General features: G+C 25.4%; 1 protein-coding gene across 5 annotated transcripts; it reads left to right on the top strand.

Moving 5' to 3' along the window:
* Positions 1–1,139: 1,139 nt before the first annotated feature.
* On the top strand, positions 1,140–20,363 carry LOC134831337 (basic helix-loop-helix ARNT-like protein 1). Of its 5 annotated transcripts, XM_063845052.1 has the most exons (9): positions 1,140–1,506; positions 3,865–3,942; positions 14,612–14,647; positions 15,988–16,154; positions 16,217–16,565; positions 16,623–16,997; positions 17,913–18,886; positions 19,682–19,749; positions 19,818–20,363. In XM_063845052.1, the coding sequence occupies exons 2-9, from the start codon at positions 3,875–3,877 to the stop codon at positions 19,911–19,913; spliced, it is 2,133 nt and encodes a 710-aa protein (XP_063701122.1). In that variant the 5' UTR covers positions 1,140–1,506; positions 3,865–3,874; the 3' UTR covers positions 19,914–20,363. The 5 variants fall into 5 exon arrangements, with proteins under 5 accessions (XP_063701122.1, XP_063701123.1, XP_063701120.1 ...); XM_063845053.1 differs by lacking the exon at positions 3,865–3,942; XM_063845050.1 differs by lacking the exons at positions 1,140–1,506; positions 3,865–3,942 and adding an exon at positions 8,683–9,428.
* Positions 20,364–20,872: the final 509 nt, after the last annotated feature.

Here is a 20,872-nt window from a genome sequence, read left to right as displayed (position 1 = left end):
TTTTAAGATTTTGAAGCTATTAAGATGGGTGTGTTGAAAATTGTTTTCTCGTTTAAGGAATCTGCTATATTTTAAAACTTTCGTGAAATTTTAAGCTTTTCTAGTCTAAATTAAGTTCTAATTCTGAAAACGTGAACATAGGAGTTTCGCTCAATTTTTATATATCGTTCGGATTTCTACCAAATGCTCAAATAATATCTCCATTTGATATAGAAACATAGATTTCATATCGTACTTCAGCCTCTGTGAACTTTTGACTAATTTAAGTTTTGTCAAACGACATAGGTTCATGTATATTTTCCTTTCATTGATCCTTCAATTGCTCATTTTATTCAATTTTTGAAAAACTACTGATTGATTTCGGAATGAATTGTTTAATTTTAAGTTCTTACTTGTTTTTACATTCTCTAATATTTAAAAGTAAAGTGAATACTTCTTTGAGCATTTTGTTGAAAAAATTCGTCTAATACCTAAGAAATCAAAAATTAATTAAAAATTTTAAAATTTAGTGAAAAAAATAAAAAAATTAAGTATAACTTACCTTATTTTATATTTAATAATGAAAAATAAAATTCACTTTTAATACTAAAAGTGAAAATATATAACTTGAAAAAAATTCTTATAAGATTTTATTCAAGCAAAAACGATTAAAAAATTCAAATACCTCAACTTAACAAAAATTCCGCAACACATCGAACGAACCTTATGTTATCCCAACCAACAATTCGATCAATTTTACTCTCCTACTACACATTCAACGAGCATTTACAGTAATCGTCATCTCTCTTTTACGCGCATTCTTTCTCGTTCCTTAAAGTTCAATGACCTCTTAATATTTCACTTTCATTATTTGCTATTTTACTCAAATTTCAACTTGACAAATTTTTAAAAATTTTTTCCTCTTTTAACTAAAGATTTTTCACTAATTTCCTGTTTCAAGGACAGACAGACCTTGAATTCCCCAAAAACCTTTTTGCTCCTCCAATAAAATGTCACCAAAACAAAAATATTGTCAGTCAAATTTCGGTAGCCATATGTCACGAAACTCCCGAAATTTGTATTTTTCTCCATAGAATTTAAGGCTCCCATGGAAGTTTTTCGCCAGTTAGTCACGTTACATTCAATCGACGATACAAAAATTTATATTTTATTTTTATTCAAAAAATCGGACAATAGAATGGCGATTAAATAGTAAAAATGTCGTGATTTTGTGCAATCTGCGTGCAACAATTAAGTCGTTGGTATTGCGGACAAGTGTGGAAGACACAGGCAACGTTACTCAGATTTTATCGATTTAGTAATAAAAATTCGTGTGAAACTGTACGATAAAAACGCAGCAAAAGTACGAGACACCACATAAAATTTCTCGTGTGCGTGCTTAATTTAACAAATAATCAAAAAGGAGTCAATAAAAAATTGAATTACAAAAAGTGCACGACAGAGCAAGATTAAAAATTTATCTAAAAAAAAAAGTGAAACAAAACGCCTTAACTCAAAATTTATTGAGTAAGTACCAAAAATGTATATATTTCTAATGTGTGATGTGTTTTTGTACATATATGCGACACGACATACAGCCATACCCGAGAACGATTCTGTAGATTGTTGTCTGCGTTTATTTATCAGTCCTCTAAGCAAAATTCGTCGTCACCCGAGAAGACACAACGAAATCTGTTCCATTTTTTTTATCGCAATTTTTTTTTTTTATGACATGTCTTTAATTACACATGTTACTGTCTCTCTGTCCCATACACACACGAAAAAAAAGCAGCACAGACACTGAAAACCGGTCTTTTCGACCGCAGCAAGAAGAAAGGTGAATGTCAAAAGCGGGGATCTGGGAACGTGCAGCTGACTGACATTCAAGGCCTTTCGTGCCTTTGCGACGAGGGAGTTTTATTGATTTTCATCTAAGCTAATTTCTATTTGTTTTTCCGAGTAAATGCCGCTGCTGCTGCTCTTTCGCTGCTGTTTTGCGTCACAAGAAATATAAATAAAAATCTTTTGCGTGTCATGCGGTACGGCGACATACAAGTATGGCACACACACATACACGCAGAAGAAGAACAACATTGTCAGTCAGGCATTCACTCATTCAGCAGTCATATCAGCCATTCATTTTATCATCTTTTTATTAGAGTTATTATTTTTCTTTTTTTTTTTTTAAGAGCATTTCATTCAAAAATTTGGGAGATTTTTTTTGGTTATGTGTCTTTTTGAATGTCGCTTATTTTTTATTTATTTCGCGGAAAATTAGGAAAATAAAGAAAATTTCGGAAAATTTATTTATTTTGAAAATATAGTTTTAAAAATAATTAAACAATTAATTATATTTTAAGCTTTAAAAAATTTATTTTTGTTCGCAAAAAATGCATTTTTTTAATTTTTACGTTGACTTAGAAGAGATCTTCATTTTGGCGCCATTTTGAAAAATTAGAAGCTATAAAAATAATTATGTTTAATTCTGTAAAAAATAAAAGAAAAATTTTTAGTATTTATCTTTCATGAATTATTAAAAATTTATAAAATAATAAAAAACAAAATTTTATAAAGTCTTTGACATATTTAGTATTGATCACAAATTTGGCGCGATTTTTAAAATAAATGAAAAATCAATTTATTTCTTTTATTTCTTATTTCTTAATTTGACAAATTTAAAAATTTTTAAATAAATTTGGATTTATTTTAATATTTTTCGATCTTTAATTTTGGCGCCATTTTCAAAATGAATAAAAAATCAATAGATACCTAATGAAATTTTTTTTTGATTTCTTAACTCTTGCAAAGTTTTTAATTAATTTTAAATAATATTAAAAAGTAGCAGTTTCAAAATCTGAATTTTGATGCATTTTTCATTGTTCGAAAGATCTTCAATTTCGCGCCCTTTTGAAACGTCGAAGCTAATGAATTAAAAATATTTAATTTTTTGAAAATATAAGAAAATTTTTAATTTTAGTATCTTGTAAGACTTATTAAAAATAAAAAATAAATTCAAAAATCAAATTTTAGATAGTTTGACGTTTCTTTGAAATATTTAGTAATGATCACAAATTTGGCGCCTTTTTTTAAAATGAATTTAAAAATCAGTATATTTTTTATGTTACTTATCTTGCTGAGGATTGCAAAATTTTAAATTGTTTATAAAAATAATTAAAATTTAGTTAAAAGAAAAAAAACTGACTTTTGATGCTTTTTAACATTTTTCGAAAGATCTTCAATTTGGCGCCATTTTTAAAGATCATCAAAAGATCAATTTTTTTGTTACAATTTTTTTTTAAATTTTTTCTGTTGGTAAAAATTTAAAATATCAGATATGAAAATAAAATTCACAAAATTTTCCAAAAAGAAAAGCGACTAAGAAGAAATAACTCCCCCGAAAAAAATGTTTCGCTTCACTTTTTGTTACTTAGTCGCCCATTTATCTACGAATCCTTCTCGAAAGAAATAAATATTTATAATAATAACTCCTTGATTGTGGAAGCTAACAAGTTAACAAGAGCCACAGGAGCGCCATGTGCCACAATTTTTATTCTAATTTTGTTTCTTTTCATGCGTAGAGTTATCCGCATATGCAGGACAACAACAACATCGTACGATGCGAAGAGAAATGTTGTTCTAGTTTTTTTTTTGTGTCTTTTTTTCCATACTCGGCAACGAATTGAGAGCGAATGAACGAATGAGGGAGGCTGGATACGATTCGTACACAAATACGACACGACACATATGGCATTTTATCGCAGTACGGAGATAATTTTCTCTGTTGGACTTTTGCGAATTTGTATTCTGTCTGACAAATCTCCTCGATTTTTTTCTGCAAAGTTTCCATGTTCATAATTTTTTTTCTTTTTTTTCTCTTTTTTTTAGGAACATCAATATGAAAAACACAGATAACACGACGTTATCATACAGTAGCGACGATCAGCTATATGGTAACAGCAAAACGTAAGTACACGTTGTTGTTGGAATTTATTGACATGTGTTTAAAATTTGAAAATATTGACATTATGTCGTGTACATGGCCTTGTATTGCTGCTGCTGTTGTTTTTCCTCCGCGCTGTGAATGATGAAAAATTCACTCGGAGGATACTTTTTTCCCGTTATTTCATTAAAAGCGTTCGAATTTAATAAAGCATGAACAAGCGTGGAATCGTTTTCTGGAAAAGCGGATCGATATCTCCGGTTAGAGAATACCCAGAAGTAACATTATAGCTGGAGAAAGATTTTTCTTCTTCTTCTTTTTCGCAAATTAAATTTTTGAACGAATCTGAACGAATTTTAATCATTTCCATTGATTCCGAGAAATCCGAGGTATTTTTGGGGAAATGTTCATCCAACCGTTAAATTTTGCGTTTTGTTCGAAGGTTTGTTTCGAAATGAACGAACTTTTTACTGCTGATTGACCCGATTTACGAGATGATGACTGTATTTATTTGTTTCTGAAGCGAAAAGTCGGCAGCTTGTGCCACAGATTGTTTGTCGAGTAATTAAAGACGGCAAATAAAGCTGTGTTCTCTGTGTTTTCGATACTTTTGTGTTTCCTGCATAAATTGCTTGTGGTTGGAAATGATGCCATTTGCGAGGAATTTGTGACGGGTAACCGAGAATTTCTGTGGATTTGTATGAGAAAAAGTTGAAGAAAATTAATTTTATTGAAATTAAATTTTAAAATAGAAGAAAAAAAATGAAAAATTTAAATATTCTAAAAAAAAGTTAGTGACATACAAAATTTGGTTATATTTTTTCTAATTTAATTTATTTTTTTTAGTAAGAAACTATTAAATTAAAATTATTAATTAATTTAAAAAAAAATAAATTTATATCCAATCTTAATTAAATTAATTTTTTTCAATTAAAAATTAAATTAATTTTATTAAAAAAAATATAATTATTTAAAAAAAATTTAATTAATTTTAAATAATTAATAATATTTTATTAATTTAAATTTTAAATAAATTATTTATTTAATTATAAATTAAATTTTTAATAAATTTAAAAAAAAATAATTAAATTAATTATTTATTAATAAAAATAAATTAAATTTTTAATTAATTATGAATTTATTTTATTTATTAATTTAAATTATTGAAAATTCTTTATCAAGGTCGAATTTTTATTTCGACAAATTATTTTTTTTTATATTTGAAAGAAAAAATTTACAAATTTCAAGAAATATTGACATCTGTCAATTTAAAAATCTTACCGTTATAAAATAATAAAAATTTTCCAATATAATTTTTTTTATTAAAAAAAAAATAAAAGAATAATTATAATAAAATTAGTAAAAAATAAATAAACAAAATAAATAATAAAAATAACTAAAAATAATAAAATATAATTTTTCTGAAAATTAATTTATATTAATTTAATAAAAAAAAAATTTAATAAAAATTTGACATCTGTCAATTCAAAAAATAAACCGTTAAAAAATATTAAAAATTTAAAAAATAATATTTTGTGAATTTTTTTCAATTAATTAAATTCTGAGACAAAAAATCTCAATTTATTATAGAAAATTAATATTAATTAATTCAAAAGATTATCCATCAATTTATTTTTTTTAATTCCATTGATTTTCTCATAGCAACTAACTTTTTTTTTCTCTCAAATTTCTCACGAAACATGGAATTTTTTTTCCATTGCACTTGTCTTCAGGACGCAAAAAATCTGCCAAATAAAAAAAAATCTTTCGTGACTGACAACGAGGCATCAGCATCACTGAACTGTAATAAGCTCAAGGTACAGTTCCGAGAAATGAAATGATGAAACGCGCACAAAATTTTTGCGAACAAGATAGAAATGAAAATAAAAAAAATTGAAGGGATTTCCGAGAAAGTGCTGGAAACGTACTTTTTCCAACAAACTTTCACTTTTCCTTTCATTCTTTTTTTTTTGCTTTTTCGTTTTCTTTACTTAATTACGTAAATCCTTAAAAAAGAGAAAAGATTTTTGTTGACGATACAAACAAAACTCTTCTCAAAAAACATTCATTCAAAGAATTTTTCCCAAAAACACGCAAAGAGATGGAAAAAGGCACACAACGAATTAAGGGTGGTCTCTTTCGACAGAATCTGGGTACATCATTAAAGAATCATGCACGGTATGGCATTTTGTTAGCAAATTCTCGGAAATGGCAGATCTTCTTGTTTCTTGTGCCGCACGAACGAACGGCAAAAAACGGAACCCGATTTTATCAATATTTCCGTGACAAGGGAAAATTTTTGAAATTTTTTTTATAAATTTTTATTTTGTTGGTTTTTTCGTATTATTGAGGAGAAACTATTGTTCCCGTACAGGAAAAAAAAGATGCAACAGGTTATTTTTCTACCATTTCGAAGACGAAGAAGAAATATGACAGAAAAAAAAGAGTCACCTGTGTGTGTCTATTGAGCCATGTTTGTGTGTGTGAACAAAACAAATTGTCGTTCACACGAAAAATTTGGCTTTTTGCGCAAGTGCAATGGTGATAATTTATGTCTCATCTTCTCTTATTTCTTGCTTGCCTGAGTAAATTTCGGATTCGTATCATGAATGATGAATGTCTCTCCGTATATCCAGTCGATGTATAACTTTTTAAGTACAAAGCTGGTACAAAGCCATAAAAAAAAACAAGTTTCCCTGCGAAAAAACCGAGAGAGAACCGAAAAAGAAGAAATAAACAACTTGCATGTCCTTTTTGTACTTGAAACGTTTTTTTTTTATGTCGGTCAATCATCAATTTCTAATTGAATTTCAGGTATAGGTCGCAAAATGGAGACGCCCGCTCTTTTTTATCAGATTTTCTGGGTAATTTCCAGAAAAGAAATTAAAACTTTATCTATACTTTGTGACTTAATCAAGTTTCGTGATATTTATCTCTCTGCTATCAAAAAAAAAAACATTTTTATTGCAAAGTCCCTGTCATGTCATGGAAGGTACCTATAACATATTGTACACGTCTGTTGATGTTTTTTTGTTGTCGTATTCATTCATGCCCATTCAACAAACGGCATCATTTACCGTTTATGTGTATTATTATACAGTAGCAATTATTTATATTTTCTGAGAGAGCAAAAAAAAAATAAATACAAAACTTCTGTATGTTGTTCTGAACATCATTATACTTAATATAACATTATATATATACAATAAAAACAACTTTTCTCTGTGTGTAGTTTTCAAGTCTCTCATTTTCTGTACGAAATTACGTACGAACATTTTTTTTTATTTTATTTGAAGAAACGAAGACCGAACAGTTGTTCGTAGAATCCATAACGGTTCAGATGGATTAACATTTTCGAGTTCAATAAAATATATAATTTTTATATAAATATATATATTTTAAATATAAAAAAAATATTTAAAAAAAATTTAAAATTAAAAAAAAATTATATATATATAAAAAAAATATATATATAATAAAAAAAAATAATACATAGGAAAAAAATGTGCAAAAACTGATACTGATAAACAACCAACACAACTCGTGCTGTTTGTGTATAAATAAATGTGCCTGCACACAGTGAGAGAGACACAAATACAAAAAAAAAAATAAAACATCAAGGTCTTAATAAAAAAAAAATCTAAATATTTTTAGAGGAAAATCGAAATATATATGTATAAACATATACAATTGTACACGAAGAAAAGGAACAAAACAAAAAAAGAAGCTTTATTGATTATTTCTTTATTATATACAAAAAATAAATAAATAATTGAAGTACATTTAAATATATATATTATTATTATGATATATAATATATATGATAAACATGAAACAAAAAGTACAAAAAATGAAAATAAAATATAAATTACGCCGCATATATACAGATTTGTAAAAAAAAAATAAATATTAAACATTTATATATGCAGAAAAAAATAATAATAAAACAACGTTACAATTATTATTATTATTACATGAAACTCGATAAAAGATTCTCTCAAAGTGTATAATAAATTCAAGACATCATATATATATAATTAATTAAACATATATATGTATATATAATAAAAATCGCTATATACTAACATATATAAAAAAAAAAAAAAATTATTAATGAAGAATGTTTAAATTTTAAACATATATAATATATAACATATATATTATACATAAAAAAGATAATAAAAGTGATAAATAATAATAATTATATATATTAAAATATATAAATATATATAATATAATAATATATTGATTAAACAAGTAGTCAAGTGGATATGGATAACGATTAGAACAATTAAATTTCGACACCATATCAGTTCGTTATTATCACACAGCCTAAAAAGTGTTTGTCAAACAAAACTTAAAATTTATATATATTGTCGAGAAAAGTGTTTTTTGTTGGAAATGTGTAAACATATATGATAAATAAATTATTATTAGCAAACAAAATTGATATTTTGTATATTATCGCAGCGTCATCAACAGTCGTCGTCGTCGTCGTCGCTCTCATGTGGCGTTCAAGTTGAAAAGATAAAAATGAGTGGGTTTAATCAATAAACCTTAGAACTGTGACAAAATAGAGCTTAAAATAAACTTATACATCTTATTATATAAACATATGATGTCGTGTGATTAATAAAAGTCAAAGAAGATTTTACTGAAAATATTTTTTTTCGACAATGAATTGATATTTTCGCGGGTTGTTAAAAATATATGAAAAAAAAAATACTTGAAACTAATAATAGATTATTACAGAGGACCAAAAAAATAAAAAAAATATTTTTGAGCGAAAAGTCTCATGATAGTGCAAGAGTATCAAAGTAAGATTTAATCAAAAGTACAAACACGAACGTGCTGATTACAAAATGTGTACATTTTAGTTACATGAAAGTAAACAACAAATAACTTGGAAATGTTTGTATATACAAAAGAGCTATTAAAATAAATAAATTTCCATCATATATGCGAGGAATTAATAACAAAACGTGAGTTGGTGTATAAACACACATGCAAACTCATGATCTAAGCTGCAAATCAAAAGCAAACATCAAAATATTTGTTCTATTATGGTTACAATAATGGATGCATATGAATATCATCAGGGAAATAATCCTGATCACTACACCAGCACCGACGACGAGGACTTGGATCGGAAGGATTTCTTGTTGACAGACGACTTTGGCAATTTCAATGAAACGGCCGGCTACGAGGCAGCAACGCAAATGCACCAAACCCATCAAAATCTCGATGCGGCGTCATTTTACGGCGGACCCTCCTCGTCCTACATGGGCAGTGGCTACTCACAAGCCATCGATGTCAAGCCAATTATTCCGCCGCTCGTTGCTCCAACGTACTTACAACAATATTCGCCCTCAATCGCGCCGCCGTCCTGCAACGATTATCTCAATAATTACTTGAATCCCGGCGCGAATTTTAACAACAACCAGAATTACTTTAACAAGCCGTGGTTCAATCAAGTCAAGCCCGAGCAAATGGCGAATATTTTGAACAGGTAACTATTTTTTGGTTTTTTTGGGTGAAATGAGAGAAAATTTTTCATAAATCACACGCTGCATGAGATTCGGAACGGAAATGGATCCTTATCATTATTTTTGACATTTTTTTAAACTCACAGAACAAAGCGCAGACTAATCTGCGAAAAACAGGGCAAACAGTGCGAGCGAAAAAGGTCAATAAAATAGAGGTCAATGTATGATAAAAAAAATGTAATTTCCATTGGGAGCAGAGTAGAAATTCGTGTTTTTGTGTGACTTTTGATCAGAAATAGTATTTGAAATTTTGGATGCGTATCTTTTATCAATTTGTGAATTTTTGTTCATTTAAATTTACTTTTTTTATGGTAAATTGATGAAAAATTTTGAAGTTGATGGTTGAGATTTTTTTTTTTTTTTTTTTTTTTAAAGAAAATATCATAGAATTTTCTTTAAAAAATTTAAATTTTAATGAAAATTTAATAAAAAATTATCATAAAATAAAATAAACTTAAAATAAATAAAAATTAATGAAATGAAATGAAATAATTTTCCATTTAATAAAAATAAATAAAATAATTATTTTTAAAAATAATATTTAAAAATATAAAATAAATTATATAAAAATATTCAAAAGTATCCTCTCTCTTAATTATTTTCAAACGAATTTATGATAATTTTTTTTCAACTTTATTAAAAATATTTATTTATTGATTAAAAAAATTTCGTGAGATGTGAAAATATTCATAAAAATTTATTAAATTATATTAAAATTATGAGAAAAAACTGAAATATCAAAAAATTATCTCTCTTTTCCTTTCCTTTAGTAAAATTAAATATTTTTTTCTAGAATAAAGTAAAAATCTTTATAAAGTAAAAATTAATTATAAATCTTAAAATATTTGAAAAATAAATAATATTATATTAAATTATTAATTAAATAATAATATCAAACAATTTAATTAATAATTTAATAAATGTTAATATTTTAGTATGATTTATATAAATTTTTTTAAAAAAATTTAAAATAATATTAAAATTAATTATATTAAATTAATTAATATTAAAATAAAATGAACAATAAAATAAAAAAATAAATTAAATAAGATAAAAAAAAATTAAAATTAAAAACAAAAAAAAACTTAAAAAATATTTTAAAAAATAATTATTTTTGAAAAATCAATAAATTAATTTCTTATATTAAAATTAAATACTAAGAGTTGTTTAATTAAAAAATCTTAAAAAAATAGAGAAAATTCTAAAACAAAAAAAAATATGAAAAAAATACCTCTAAAAAATAAAAAAATAATTAAACTAAAATTACTACAACAAATAATTATTTAAAATCCCATATTAAAAATTAAAAAAAAAAACTTTTCGAGTAAAACAAATAACAATCCCTTTATCATTCCCCTTAATTGACATTTTTATTTATAAACATGTGTGTTAGTTGCTTAATGTCACACATTACTAACTTTAATATGCGCAATGTATCATCAAGGTGTTCTGATTTCAGGTAAAAACTAATTTATTTATGCGATTTAAATCAATATCCTGATTCAAATTAATTTTTTTTCTTTTTGTTAAAATCAAGTAACAAATTATTCATTTGCTGAATTTAAATTAACTTTCTTATCAATTCAGGTTTTTAGTTTTAAAGTTGCTTCTTTCTACAAATGGAATTATTTAACAAAAGAAGATTTAAAACATGTGATTTATTTATCTAAAATGCATGGAAAATTTTTAAAAAATTAAGAAGATTTGCGAAACAAACATTTCTTATCGAAAATACATAAATCAATATATTTAAAGAAAATTATCTAAAAATTTAAATATTTTCGAATTTTAGGATTTTTTTTTTAAATAAAAGTTAAAAAAATTTCTTAATTACTAAAGAATATTATTCAAATTTAAAGATTAATATTAATTTTATTTTTTTAAATATATTTAATATTAATATTTTTTATTTAATAATATTTAAAATAAAAAAAATGAAAAAATTAATTAATAATAATTAATATATAAAATTATTAATAATTCAAATTATTTTATTTTTTAAAATAAAATTAATTTTAAATATTTTAAAATTATGAAAAAGTGTCAAATATTAAATTATAATATTATTTTTATACGATTTTAATGAAAATAATTAATTTTTGGTCAAAGAATTAAAAAAAAATTTAAATTAAGTTTTTATTTAAATTTCAATTTTTAAATGTTTTTAATTTAAATAAAAATAATTATACCTAATTTAAATAATTTTAAATTATTTTTATAATTTAAATAAATAATTTAATAATTTGAATTTAAAAAAATCTAAAAAAATTCAAACTCTACTAAAAATACAGAAAAGGCGCATTAAAACACTTCATCGAAGGTCACTTGATGCACGCGCCCGGTACTTTGCTTTTACAAAAAGGGCGTCTTAACTCAGAATTATGCATTTAATATTTACAATATGAATACAAAACTCAAACACACAAACATCGTTGTCGCATCGTCGCGTCGTCGTAGCTGAATAATAACGTGACATTTCTAAGTAGAATTTCTCGGAGCAGCAAAAAAAAATACTAAACAAGAATAAATAAATAAACAGAACTAAATGACCTTGTACTTTGGCAAGCGAATAGAGCTCTCTCTCTATAATAATAAAATAATGATGATGGTAATTTAAGTTTATCTTAAGGTCATTCGAGAAGCCAACGTTCAATGTCGTGTGTGTCGCGTCTCATCTCGACGACGCGAATCGATAAAAAGTCTCCGATTCCTCTTTTAGCAGCAAAAACGTCGCTTTAATAGGATCGCGACCTCACACCTGTATTTCCAGTTTTTTTTTTATTTGATATTCGTCTGACAGAAACATCTAGCACTAAATTATACGACAATCGACGTCAGAAAGACCAAATTTTCCGCGACCTGTTCGCACACAAAAACAAACAAAAAAAAATTTTTTTTCCGTATGTTTAATGACTCCAACATCATCATAAAACTTTTTGTTGGCCTTTTTTTCCTCTTTATAAATAAATTAATAAATCGATAAAATTTATTTTGAGAAATTAAAAAATAAATTAGCATTGATTTAACAAACGCGGAGAAGTGAGGCGAAGCTCTTCTAGTCTAGAAAAGCCAATTATCGGAAAGAAAAAGTGTAAGATTACAAAATATGACGCCCTAATAAACTATACTTAGATAACGATTTTAATTAAACGCGACGACTTGTTACAAAACAAAAATAAGACGACAACGACGACGACAAGTCCAGTCACAACAAGAAAGTACTTAAGTTACTATTTTAGTGTTTTTTCTCGCTTAAAATTCTTTTTGCGCATTTCCGAGAAAAAATTTGTCTGTCGGTAGTTTTTATTTTATTTTAATTATTTTATTTTAATTTTTTTGATGAGGAGTATGAAATTGAAATTTTTTTATAATTTCATTAAATTTTTGAATTTTTAATTGTGAGGAGTATGATAATGTGAAACAAATTTTTTAGGAATAAAAAATTTTATGAATTCGTTTAATTTAATTTTATTTAGTATTTTTTAAGGTGTACGAATTTGTGAAAATACTCTCAATTTTGTTAAATTTTTGATTTTTTTTATTTTAAGGAGTAAGAAAATGTGGAAAAAAAAATTCGAGGAGTACAAAATTGTGAAAATTTGTCAAATTTTATCAATTTTGAATTTCTTGAGGAGTACGAATTTGTGAAAATATTTACAATTTTGTTAAATTTTTTTTTTTATTATTTTGAGGAACAAGAAAATATGAAAAAATTTCGAGGAGTAATAAATTGCGAGAATTCGACAAATTTTATAAATTTTGGATTTTTTGAGGAATAGGGAATTATAATTAGCTTTGGAGATAAAAAATGTTAAAAATTGTAAAAAAAATTTAGAATTATGAGGAGTACAAAAATGTAAAAAAAAATATTTAAAGAGAAAAATTTCTAAATATTAAAAATTTCGATTTAAAAGCATGAAAATATAAAAAAATCCAAAGAAAATGGTATAAAAATATTTGTAAAATTAAGTTTAAAAAAAATAAAAATATTTGAGGAGGAGTATAAAAATGTTAAAATTATTAATTTGTTCAAAGAATCATGAAGATATAATAAAAATGTTGACATAATGTTGAGTAAGAAATTGTAAAAAAAAATTCAAGATTATGAGGAGTTCCAAAATGTAATATTTTTACATTTGGATTTAAAAAAAATACAAATTTTTAAGAAAAATGATAAGTGAGGAGTATGAAAATGTGAAAATTTGTTAATTTTAGTGAAAAACTCTCAGTTTGAGTAGCATAAAATTGACAATTTAAGAGAAGAAAATTCTAAAAAGTGTCTTTTTGTTAAAAATAATCCTTAAATAATGCGGAGTACAAAATTATAAAGTGAGAAAAAAAAAATTTTACTACGAGGAGTACAATAATGTGAAATTTCTTCAAAAAATCTCTTAAAAATCAAAATCCGCTTTAGTAATTTATTCCTTTAACATCGACTTCTTTTTCATTCTCGCTTCGTATTTATTTATAAGTAATATAACAGTCGTCTTCGTCGCTGTTCGTCACTCTCTCACGATATTCTAATCAAACGTGAGAAGAGAATTCGCCTCGTCCCGCGTATTATACATGCCTTTGCGCGTCGTTCCTTCGTTGTTGTTGTTCCGGTAGCTATAGCGAAAAAAATATTTTTTTTACGACACACAAACACACAGAAAAAGACATCACAATACGACACCATCACAATACAACAACGCCTTAGTCACCTATCGATAATAATAATAATAATAAAATATTGTCGGAGAGTCGCTCGACCGCCAATACATAAAATATTTTTTTTTGTACATAGAGGTTTGTGTAGAGAAAATATAACTTTTATAACATTGACGAAGGTCAGTGTTTAGTAATCAAATAAATTTACAGTGGCACACCATCATCAACATCGTCGTCGTGGACGTCGCGAAACATGCATAGAAAGAAAAAAAAAATAAATTAAAAAAGCAAAATAAACAAACTTTTTTTGTAGAATTTATTTTTTTTTTGTCTATTCAAAATGTTGCTGATGACTTTTTGAGTGTGTGTGTCTATGGAGTGCTCGAAAAATTTTAATTGTAATATAAACACAGCTTTTTTCTAGATCTAGATCATTGAGTGACGAACGAAATCGATAAAATATACTAAAATTGTTTTTTTTATTGTCTATTTTCAGGTATGATTGCTCAGATGGCTCAGATTCAAAAATGACGTAAGAATTGTAACAAATTTCGTCGATGTTTTTATTAAAAAATTAATAATTTCTGGAATTTATTTTTTTTTATTTTTCTTGAAAAAAAAATCATTAGAATGAATTATTTTAAAAAATAAAATAAAAAAAAAATATTTTTAGCTTGAAATATTAGAAAAGTTGTGAATTTTTGATTGAAATTATGATAAGAAAATTTTTCATAGTCATTAGAATTTTTCTATAATATAATTTTTTAATTTTTTTTTTTAACATTATTTGAACTAAAAATGATAGTAACAAATTTTATTTGTTGTAAAATTTAGATTTTTATCAAAATTTAGGTCTTTTTTCAATTGGAGAGAATAATTTAGATTTTCAATCATCAGAATTTCAGTTTTTTTAATAGAATTTTTACTCTTTTGAGGTAAAATTGGTCAAATAATTATAAAAATTATCATTATACAATAAAATTTTTATCATATATCGTCAAAATATTTTAAAATATTATAATTTTTATTAAAAAATTTATTATTTTTCTAAAATATAAAAATTAATTTTTTTGAATTTCAAAACAATTATTTAAGTGAATTTTCCCTAAATTAATTTTTAAAAAATTTTCAGTTTTAAAAATATAATTAAATTATTTAAAATTTAATTTAATTATTATAAATAAAAAATAAATTAATTAAATAAATTAATAAATAATTTTATTAAATTTTAATTAATTTTTAATCATATTAAAAAATAATTAATTAAATAATTATTATTAATTATCATATTGTTCAAATATTGTAAAAAAATATATTTGAAAAATGCTTCAAATTTTGGATTTGAGTTAATTTTTTAACGTTTTTGTCTTGAAATTATTGTAAATTTTATATTTGAGAGAAAAAATTAAATTTTTAATTAAAAATATTTTTTGCAAGAATTCAAAGAACTAATATTGCATCAAAAATATTTTTAAAAAATCTTCCAAAGCGAAAAATGAGTCGTTTTCAGCAATATTTTAATTAATTTTTATAAAAAATTTTACTATCGTTACTTCAATTTTTCATTTTTAGCACATTGTTATTCAAAAATTATCGAAAAGAACTTTTATTTTGTACAAAAAATCAATTTTCAGTAATTGGTTATCTATTTAATAGTTTAAAAATTAACAAATATTGCTTTTAAACTCATTTCCAAGTCTAATTTTGAAAAACAATCATAAAGTTATTTTTGAAAAATTAAAACCTGAGTGATATTTTTTATTCATTTCACGACAATTTGTTACCTATTTGTTCTAAAAATTCATTTAAAATGAAACAAAACAAATTTATTCTAAAAAAATCAACCAACTTTTGTTCTAAAATTTTTTGCAGTAGCGGCAGAGAAGCGAGAAATCGCGCCGAGAAAAATCGTCGAGACAAACTAAACAATTCCATAACTGAAATTAGTGCGATGGTGCCTCATGTTGCCGACGCACAAAAGAGAGTTGACAAAACGGCAGTACTTAGATTTGCGGTGCATGCTTTACGGATTCCTTATGGTAAGATTTTTTTTATTTTTCATTAAATTTTCAAAAAAATTTCAAAATTTTGCCTTTTTTAGTGTTTGGAAACTCCCACAACGAAGATATTGACGTTGACGAGGACGTCCTGGATCGCCTTTTCGACGGTTTCATGCTCACGATTTGCTGCGGCGGTCAAATTGTGCTCATCTCAAAGAAGGTTGAACAGTATCTCGGGCATTGCCAGACTGATTTGCTCGGACAGAACCTCAAGAACATTACGCATCCCGAGGATATCGAGGTGCTGACGAAGAATTTAGTGCCATCCAATTTGTCGCAGCTGTTTGAGACGCGTCTCGACGAAAATGGGCATCCCGCAGCGCGAACGCCCGAAGAGGAGGAAGAGATTGACAGGAAATTGAGTCAAGATCGACGGAAATTTGTCATTAGGTGAGATTTTTCCTCGAATTTCTTCAAATTTTTTGCTTAAAATAATTTTTTTTAAAGACTTGCGAGACCTGGACCGCGAAGTGAACCAACCTCGTATGAAGCAGTGACGATAGACGGTTCCTTTCGACGTGCCGATCGAGCGCTGCGAGGCGAAGCGGCAAATTCTCACACTCCGGGACCACATTTGATGCGCAGATCGCGCGTTAGACCGGATGACTCGATACCGATCATCAGCAATGTCAGTCAAAATGACATCCAGCTTGTGGCATGCGTTCGGAAATACGTGCCGATCCACAATCGTGTCATCATGCACTACGAGTACAAAACGCGGCATCTCATGGATGGCAGAATTATCGACGTGGATGAACGGATATCGCTCGTTGCGGGCTACATGACAGACGAGATCCGGAATGCGAGTCCATTTTCCTTCATGTAAGTCTTAATTTTACGTTTTTTAAGGAAAATTTGTTCAATTTTTAATTTTTTTATGTGAATTCGTTAATTTTTTTAAATTTTTATTTTTTTAAAAGACAATTTGAAATTTTTCAATGAAAAAATTTTTAATTTTTTTTTTTATTTTATTCTTTAAAGTTGCGCAATTTTTTTAACAAAAAAAGAAATAAAAAAAAAATAATTCAAAAAAAAATAAATAAATAAATTAAAAATTTAATTAAAAAAAAATAAAAAATTAATTTAAAAATTTTTTAAAAGAAATTTTAGTAATGAAATTTTATTTTTTCTTTTCAATTATTTTTACTTATATTTTTTCTTTTTTTATGACAATTTCATATATGAAGTAATTTTTCGAAAATTTGTTAATTTTTTTTTTTTTTTTAATTTTTAATTTTTTTTTCTTAATTGAAGGTTTTTTCTTTATTTTTCTTTGCTTACGAAAATTTTTCAACTTTTTGTATTAAAAAACAAATGAGTTAATTTTTTTAAATTTTTTCGAAAAAATCTTCATTTATTTTCTTTTTTTTATCATAAATTTTTAAATATTTTGTCTTTTTTAAAATTTTAATTAAAAAAATTAGTTAATTTTTTTTTAAAATTTAATTTAAAAAATTTTAATTTTAAAATTTTTTAAACGAAATTTCAAATGAATTTTTAATTATTTTTTTTCATTTTTTCTTTTTTAGATATTTTTTTAAAAAAATAATAAATTAGAATTTAAAAAAATTAAAATTAAAAAAAAAATTAAAAATTAATTTTAAAATTTTTTAAATAAAAAAATAAATTTTTAGAAATATTTTCAATTATTTTTGAATATTTTTAACGAGATCTTTGTCTTTTTAATGATTATTTTATGAAAATTTGTTAATTTTTTGTTTTTTTTTTATTTTGCAGGCATCGCAGCGATATGAAGTACGTCGTGACAGCTTTAAGACAAATGTACGACACGAACCAACCAGTGGGGTATTCCTGTTATCGCTTACTCGACAGTTCGAAGAAATTCATCTATCTGAGGACGAGTGGGCGTCTCGAAGTGAACAAAGACACGGGCAAAGTCGAGACTTTCGTCTGTGTCAACACGCTCGTGAGCGAAGAGGAAGGTCTTTATCTCATCCGCGAGATGAAAAATCGCCTCAACGTCATTATCCAAAGTATCGGAGCCGCCGAACAAGAAGATTCCCGTCCCGTAGCTCCCGAAGTTCCGGCAACCGCGAATCTTCCGACTGTCGAAGGTGCAATTTTGTCGCTCATCGAAAACTTTCCGCCAGCAAATGCGTTGCCCGAGACCGTCGATTCCGACAACAGTCGCGACTCGCACACCACAACGCCGCAAATTATTGTTCCTGTACCCGAATCTATCAAGTCGACGGTGACGCGGAGTGCCGACGTCCTCGGAATTATCGACAAAAAGCATCGAACAACGCCCAAAATCAAGTCTGAAGCGACGTCGCCATCGCGTTTACTCACAGCGTCGCCGTGCTCGTCGTCATCATCGTCATCGTCATCGTCGCCCTCGCCCTCCAATGCTGCGATGGTAATGGATCGTCCCTCCGTGCTGCGGAATTATTCCCAAAAAACGCCCACACTGATGATGTATCAGCAACGCACCACGATCAAACGTGAACCAACAACACTGAATGGCACACACGAATTACTATACCAAAAAACGATGAAAATGTCACCGCCGCAGTATGAGAATCACGCAACGACAGTGCAGCAAAGTACGTCGAGTGTGGTTGTGAGTAACGGGAGTAGAAGTAGTGTTAAGAGAACGCACACAATTGAGGACGAGATGGGCACGAAGCGGCGAATTGTCGATGTGAGGGAGACGGAATTGCCTTCACGACTTCTGGATGACTCAAATTCAGGTAAAAAATTTATTTAAATTTATTAAAAAATTATAATTTAAAAAAAAAAAAATAAAAATAAATATTAATTTAAAAAATAATTAATTAAATTAAATAATTAATAAAGTATTAAAAAATGAAATATCAAATTAAATAAAAATTCAATTATTGAAAAATTTATTTAAAAAATAAAGAATTTTATTAAATTTTATAATTAATAATTTTGAATAAAAAAATGAGGAAATTTCTTATTTTTATTCGAAAATTGAAGAAAATAATTTAATTAAATAAAATAAAAATCGAATAATTAAAAAATTAAAAAAAAAAATTAAAAAAAGAAATAAAAAATTAAAATTTTGAAAAAAAATCAAATTAAAATTCTTAAAATAATTCAAAAAATAAAAATAAATTTTAATTAAAAAATATAATTAAATAATTTTAAAAAAAAATTTTTAAAAAAAAATTTTTAAATTATTAAAAAATTTATAATTTTAAATCAAAAATAAAAATATTAAAATTAAATAAAATTAATTAAAATTTTTATTAAATCTAATTAATTTTTTTTAATAAAAAAAAATAAAATTAATAATTAAAAAATAATTATATTATTAAAAATTTATTAAAATAAAATTTTTTTAATTTTTAATTTTTAAAAATAAAAATCAATAAAAAAATATTAAAAAATTTTTAAAATTAAATTAAATTTTCTTTTTAAAAAATTAAAAAAAAATATTTTTTAAGAAATTAATTATTAACATTTATTTTCATTAAATTTAAAATTTTTCAAAAATAAAATTTTGTTTTGTAAAATTTCAGATTTTGCAGACATACCTGATCCCTTTAGTCAATTAGATCTTCCCGTGGAGTCACTTGTGCAAATTTTCGTAAGTCTTTCAACAACTTTTTTTTTTGTAATTCAAATTATTTTAATAAAAAAAAATTTAAATTTTAGGACGATGCCACAGATTCCCCGCGAGAATCCCAAGACGACCTCCCACATGATCTACTGAACGGCAGTTTAAACAGATCTGATCGAAGAATTAACTAAAAAAAATCGTGCAGTACTTGTATAACGCAAAACACAGGGATTGGACTCGTTGTAATAAATGACTCGCAGGCACGTTTGGGATTTCTTTTTGTAAAAGAGCACCTCCAGTGTCATTTAGAAACTACATCCGATTTTTGTCGCACTTATACAACTTAGAGGATAAGTGTTTAGCAGTACTATATATTACATATTTTTGTATTTACCGTCGTCTCTGAGGACCGCATCGACGAAAATCATGAAAATTTATCAACTAATTGGCTCAAAATCGATAAATTTTTCATGTTTTTTCGTCTTTGATGTTTTTAGCGATTTTATTAGAGTCACTTCAATTTATTTTGAAGTTTTATTTATTAGTTAATTTTTATTTTATTTTAAAAAATATGAAAAAAGGGTTAATTAATATATATATGATAGAGAAAAAAAATATATATAAAAAAAAATTAAGTTTAATAGGAAAATTATTATTTTTTTATTTTTGGCTGAGTGACATTCAGTACAAAAAAAAGGAAGAAAATTTAAAGAAAAAGGTTTTAAATAAATATTCTGATAAATGAGATTAAATCTCTTTTTTTATATAAATTTAGAAAAACAAGAAGACTAAAGACTGTATAATGAATTACACAAGCATTGTACAAAATTGAGGCTATATGATTAAAAAAATTATTATTATTAAAGAAAAAATTGGTGTGATACTCTTGGATTTAGCGAAACTTTAAAATTCTTCGGAACGAAAAATTTTCACTAAAATCAAGGAGAAGTAAAAAATTGAAAAATAATAATAATAAAATAGCAACGAACGTGTTAGTGTAATAAATTTATGAATGTTATGGTATGTTTAATATATATTTTTAAGATTAAGCAATATTTAAATTGTTAATTATATATTGAGAGAAAACAAAAAAAAAGTGTTGTGTTTTATTCAAAAAAAGAAATTATTATTTTTCCCTAATTTTTCTTCA

The sequence above is a fragment of the Culicoides brevitarsis genome, chromosome 2 (genome assembly GCF_036172545.1).
Source record: "Culicoides brevitarsis isolate CSIRO-B50_1 chromosome 2, AGI_CSIRO_Cbre_v1, whole genome shotgun sequence".
NCBI classification, from domain to species: domain Eukaryota; kingdom Metazoa; phylum Arthropoda; class Insecta; order Diptera; family Ceratopogonidae; genus Culicoides; species Culicoides brevitarsis.
This window is presented reverse-complemented; position numbering and strand designations above follow the sequence as displayed.

Excerpts from the sequence above, each read along its gene's own strand:
- LOC134831337 (XM_063845050.1), top strand. The coding sequence starts at position 8,983 with ATGGTTACAATAATGGATGCATATGAATATCATCAGGGAAATAATCCT. Across the intron at positions 18,887-19,681 it reads TCTGGATGACTCAAATTCAG|ATTTTGCAGACATACCTGAT; the intron begins GTAAAAAATTTA and ends GTAAAATTTCAG. Across the intron at positions 19,750-19,817 it reads AGTCACTTGTGCAAATTTTC|GACGATGCCACAGATTCCCC; the intron begins GTAAGTCTTTCA and ends TTTAAATTTTAG.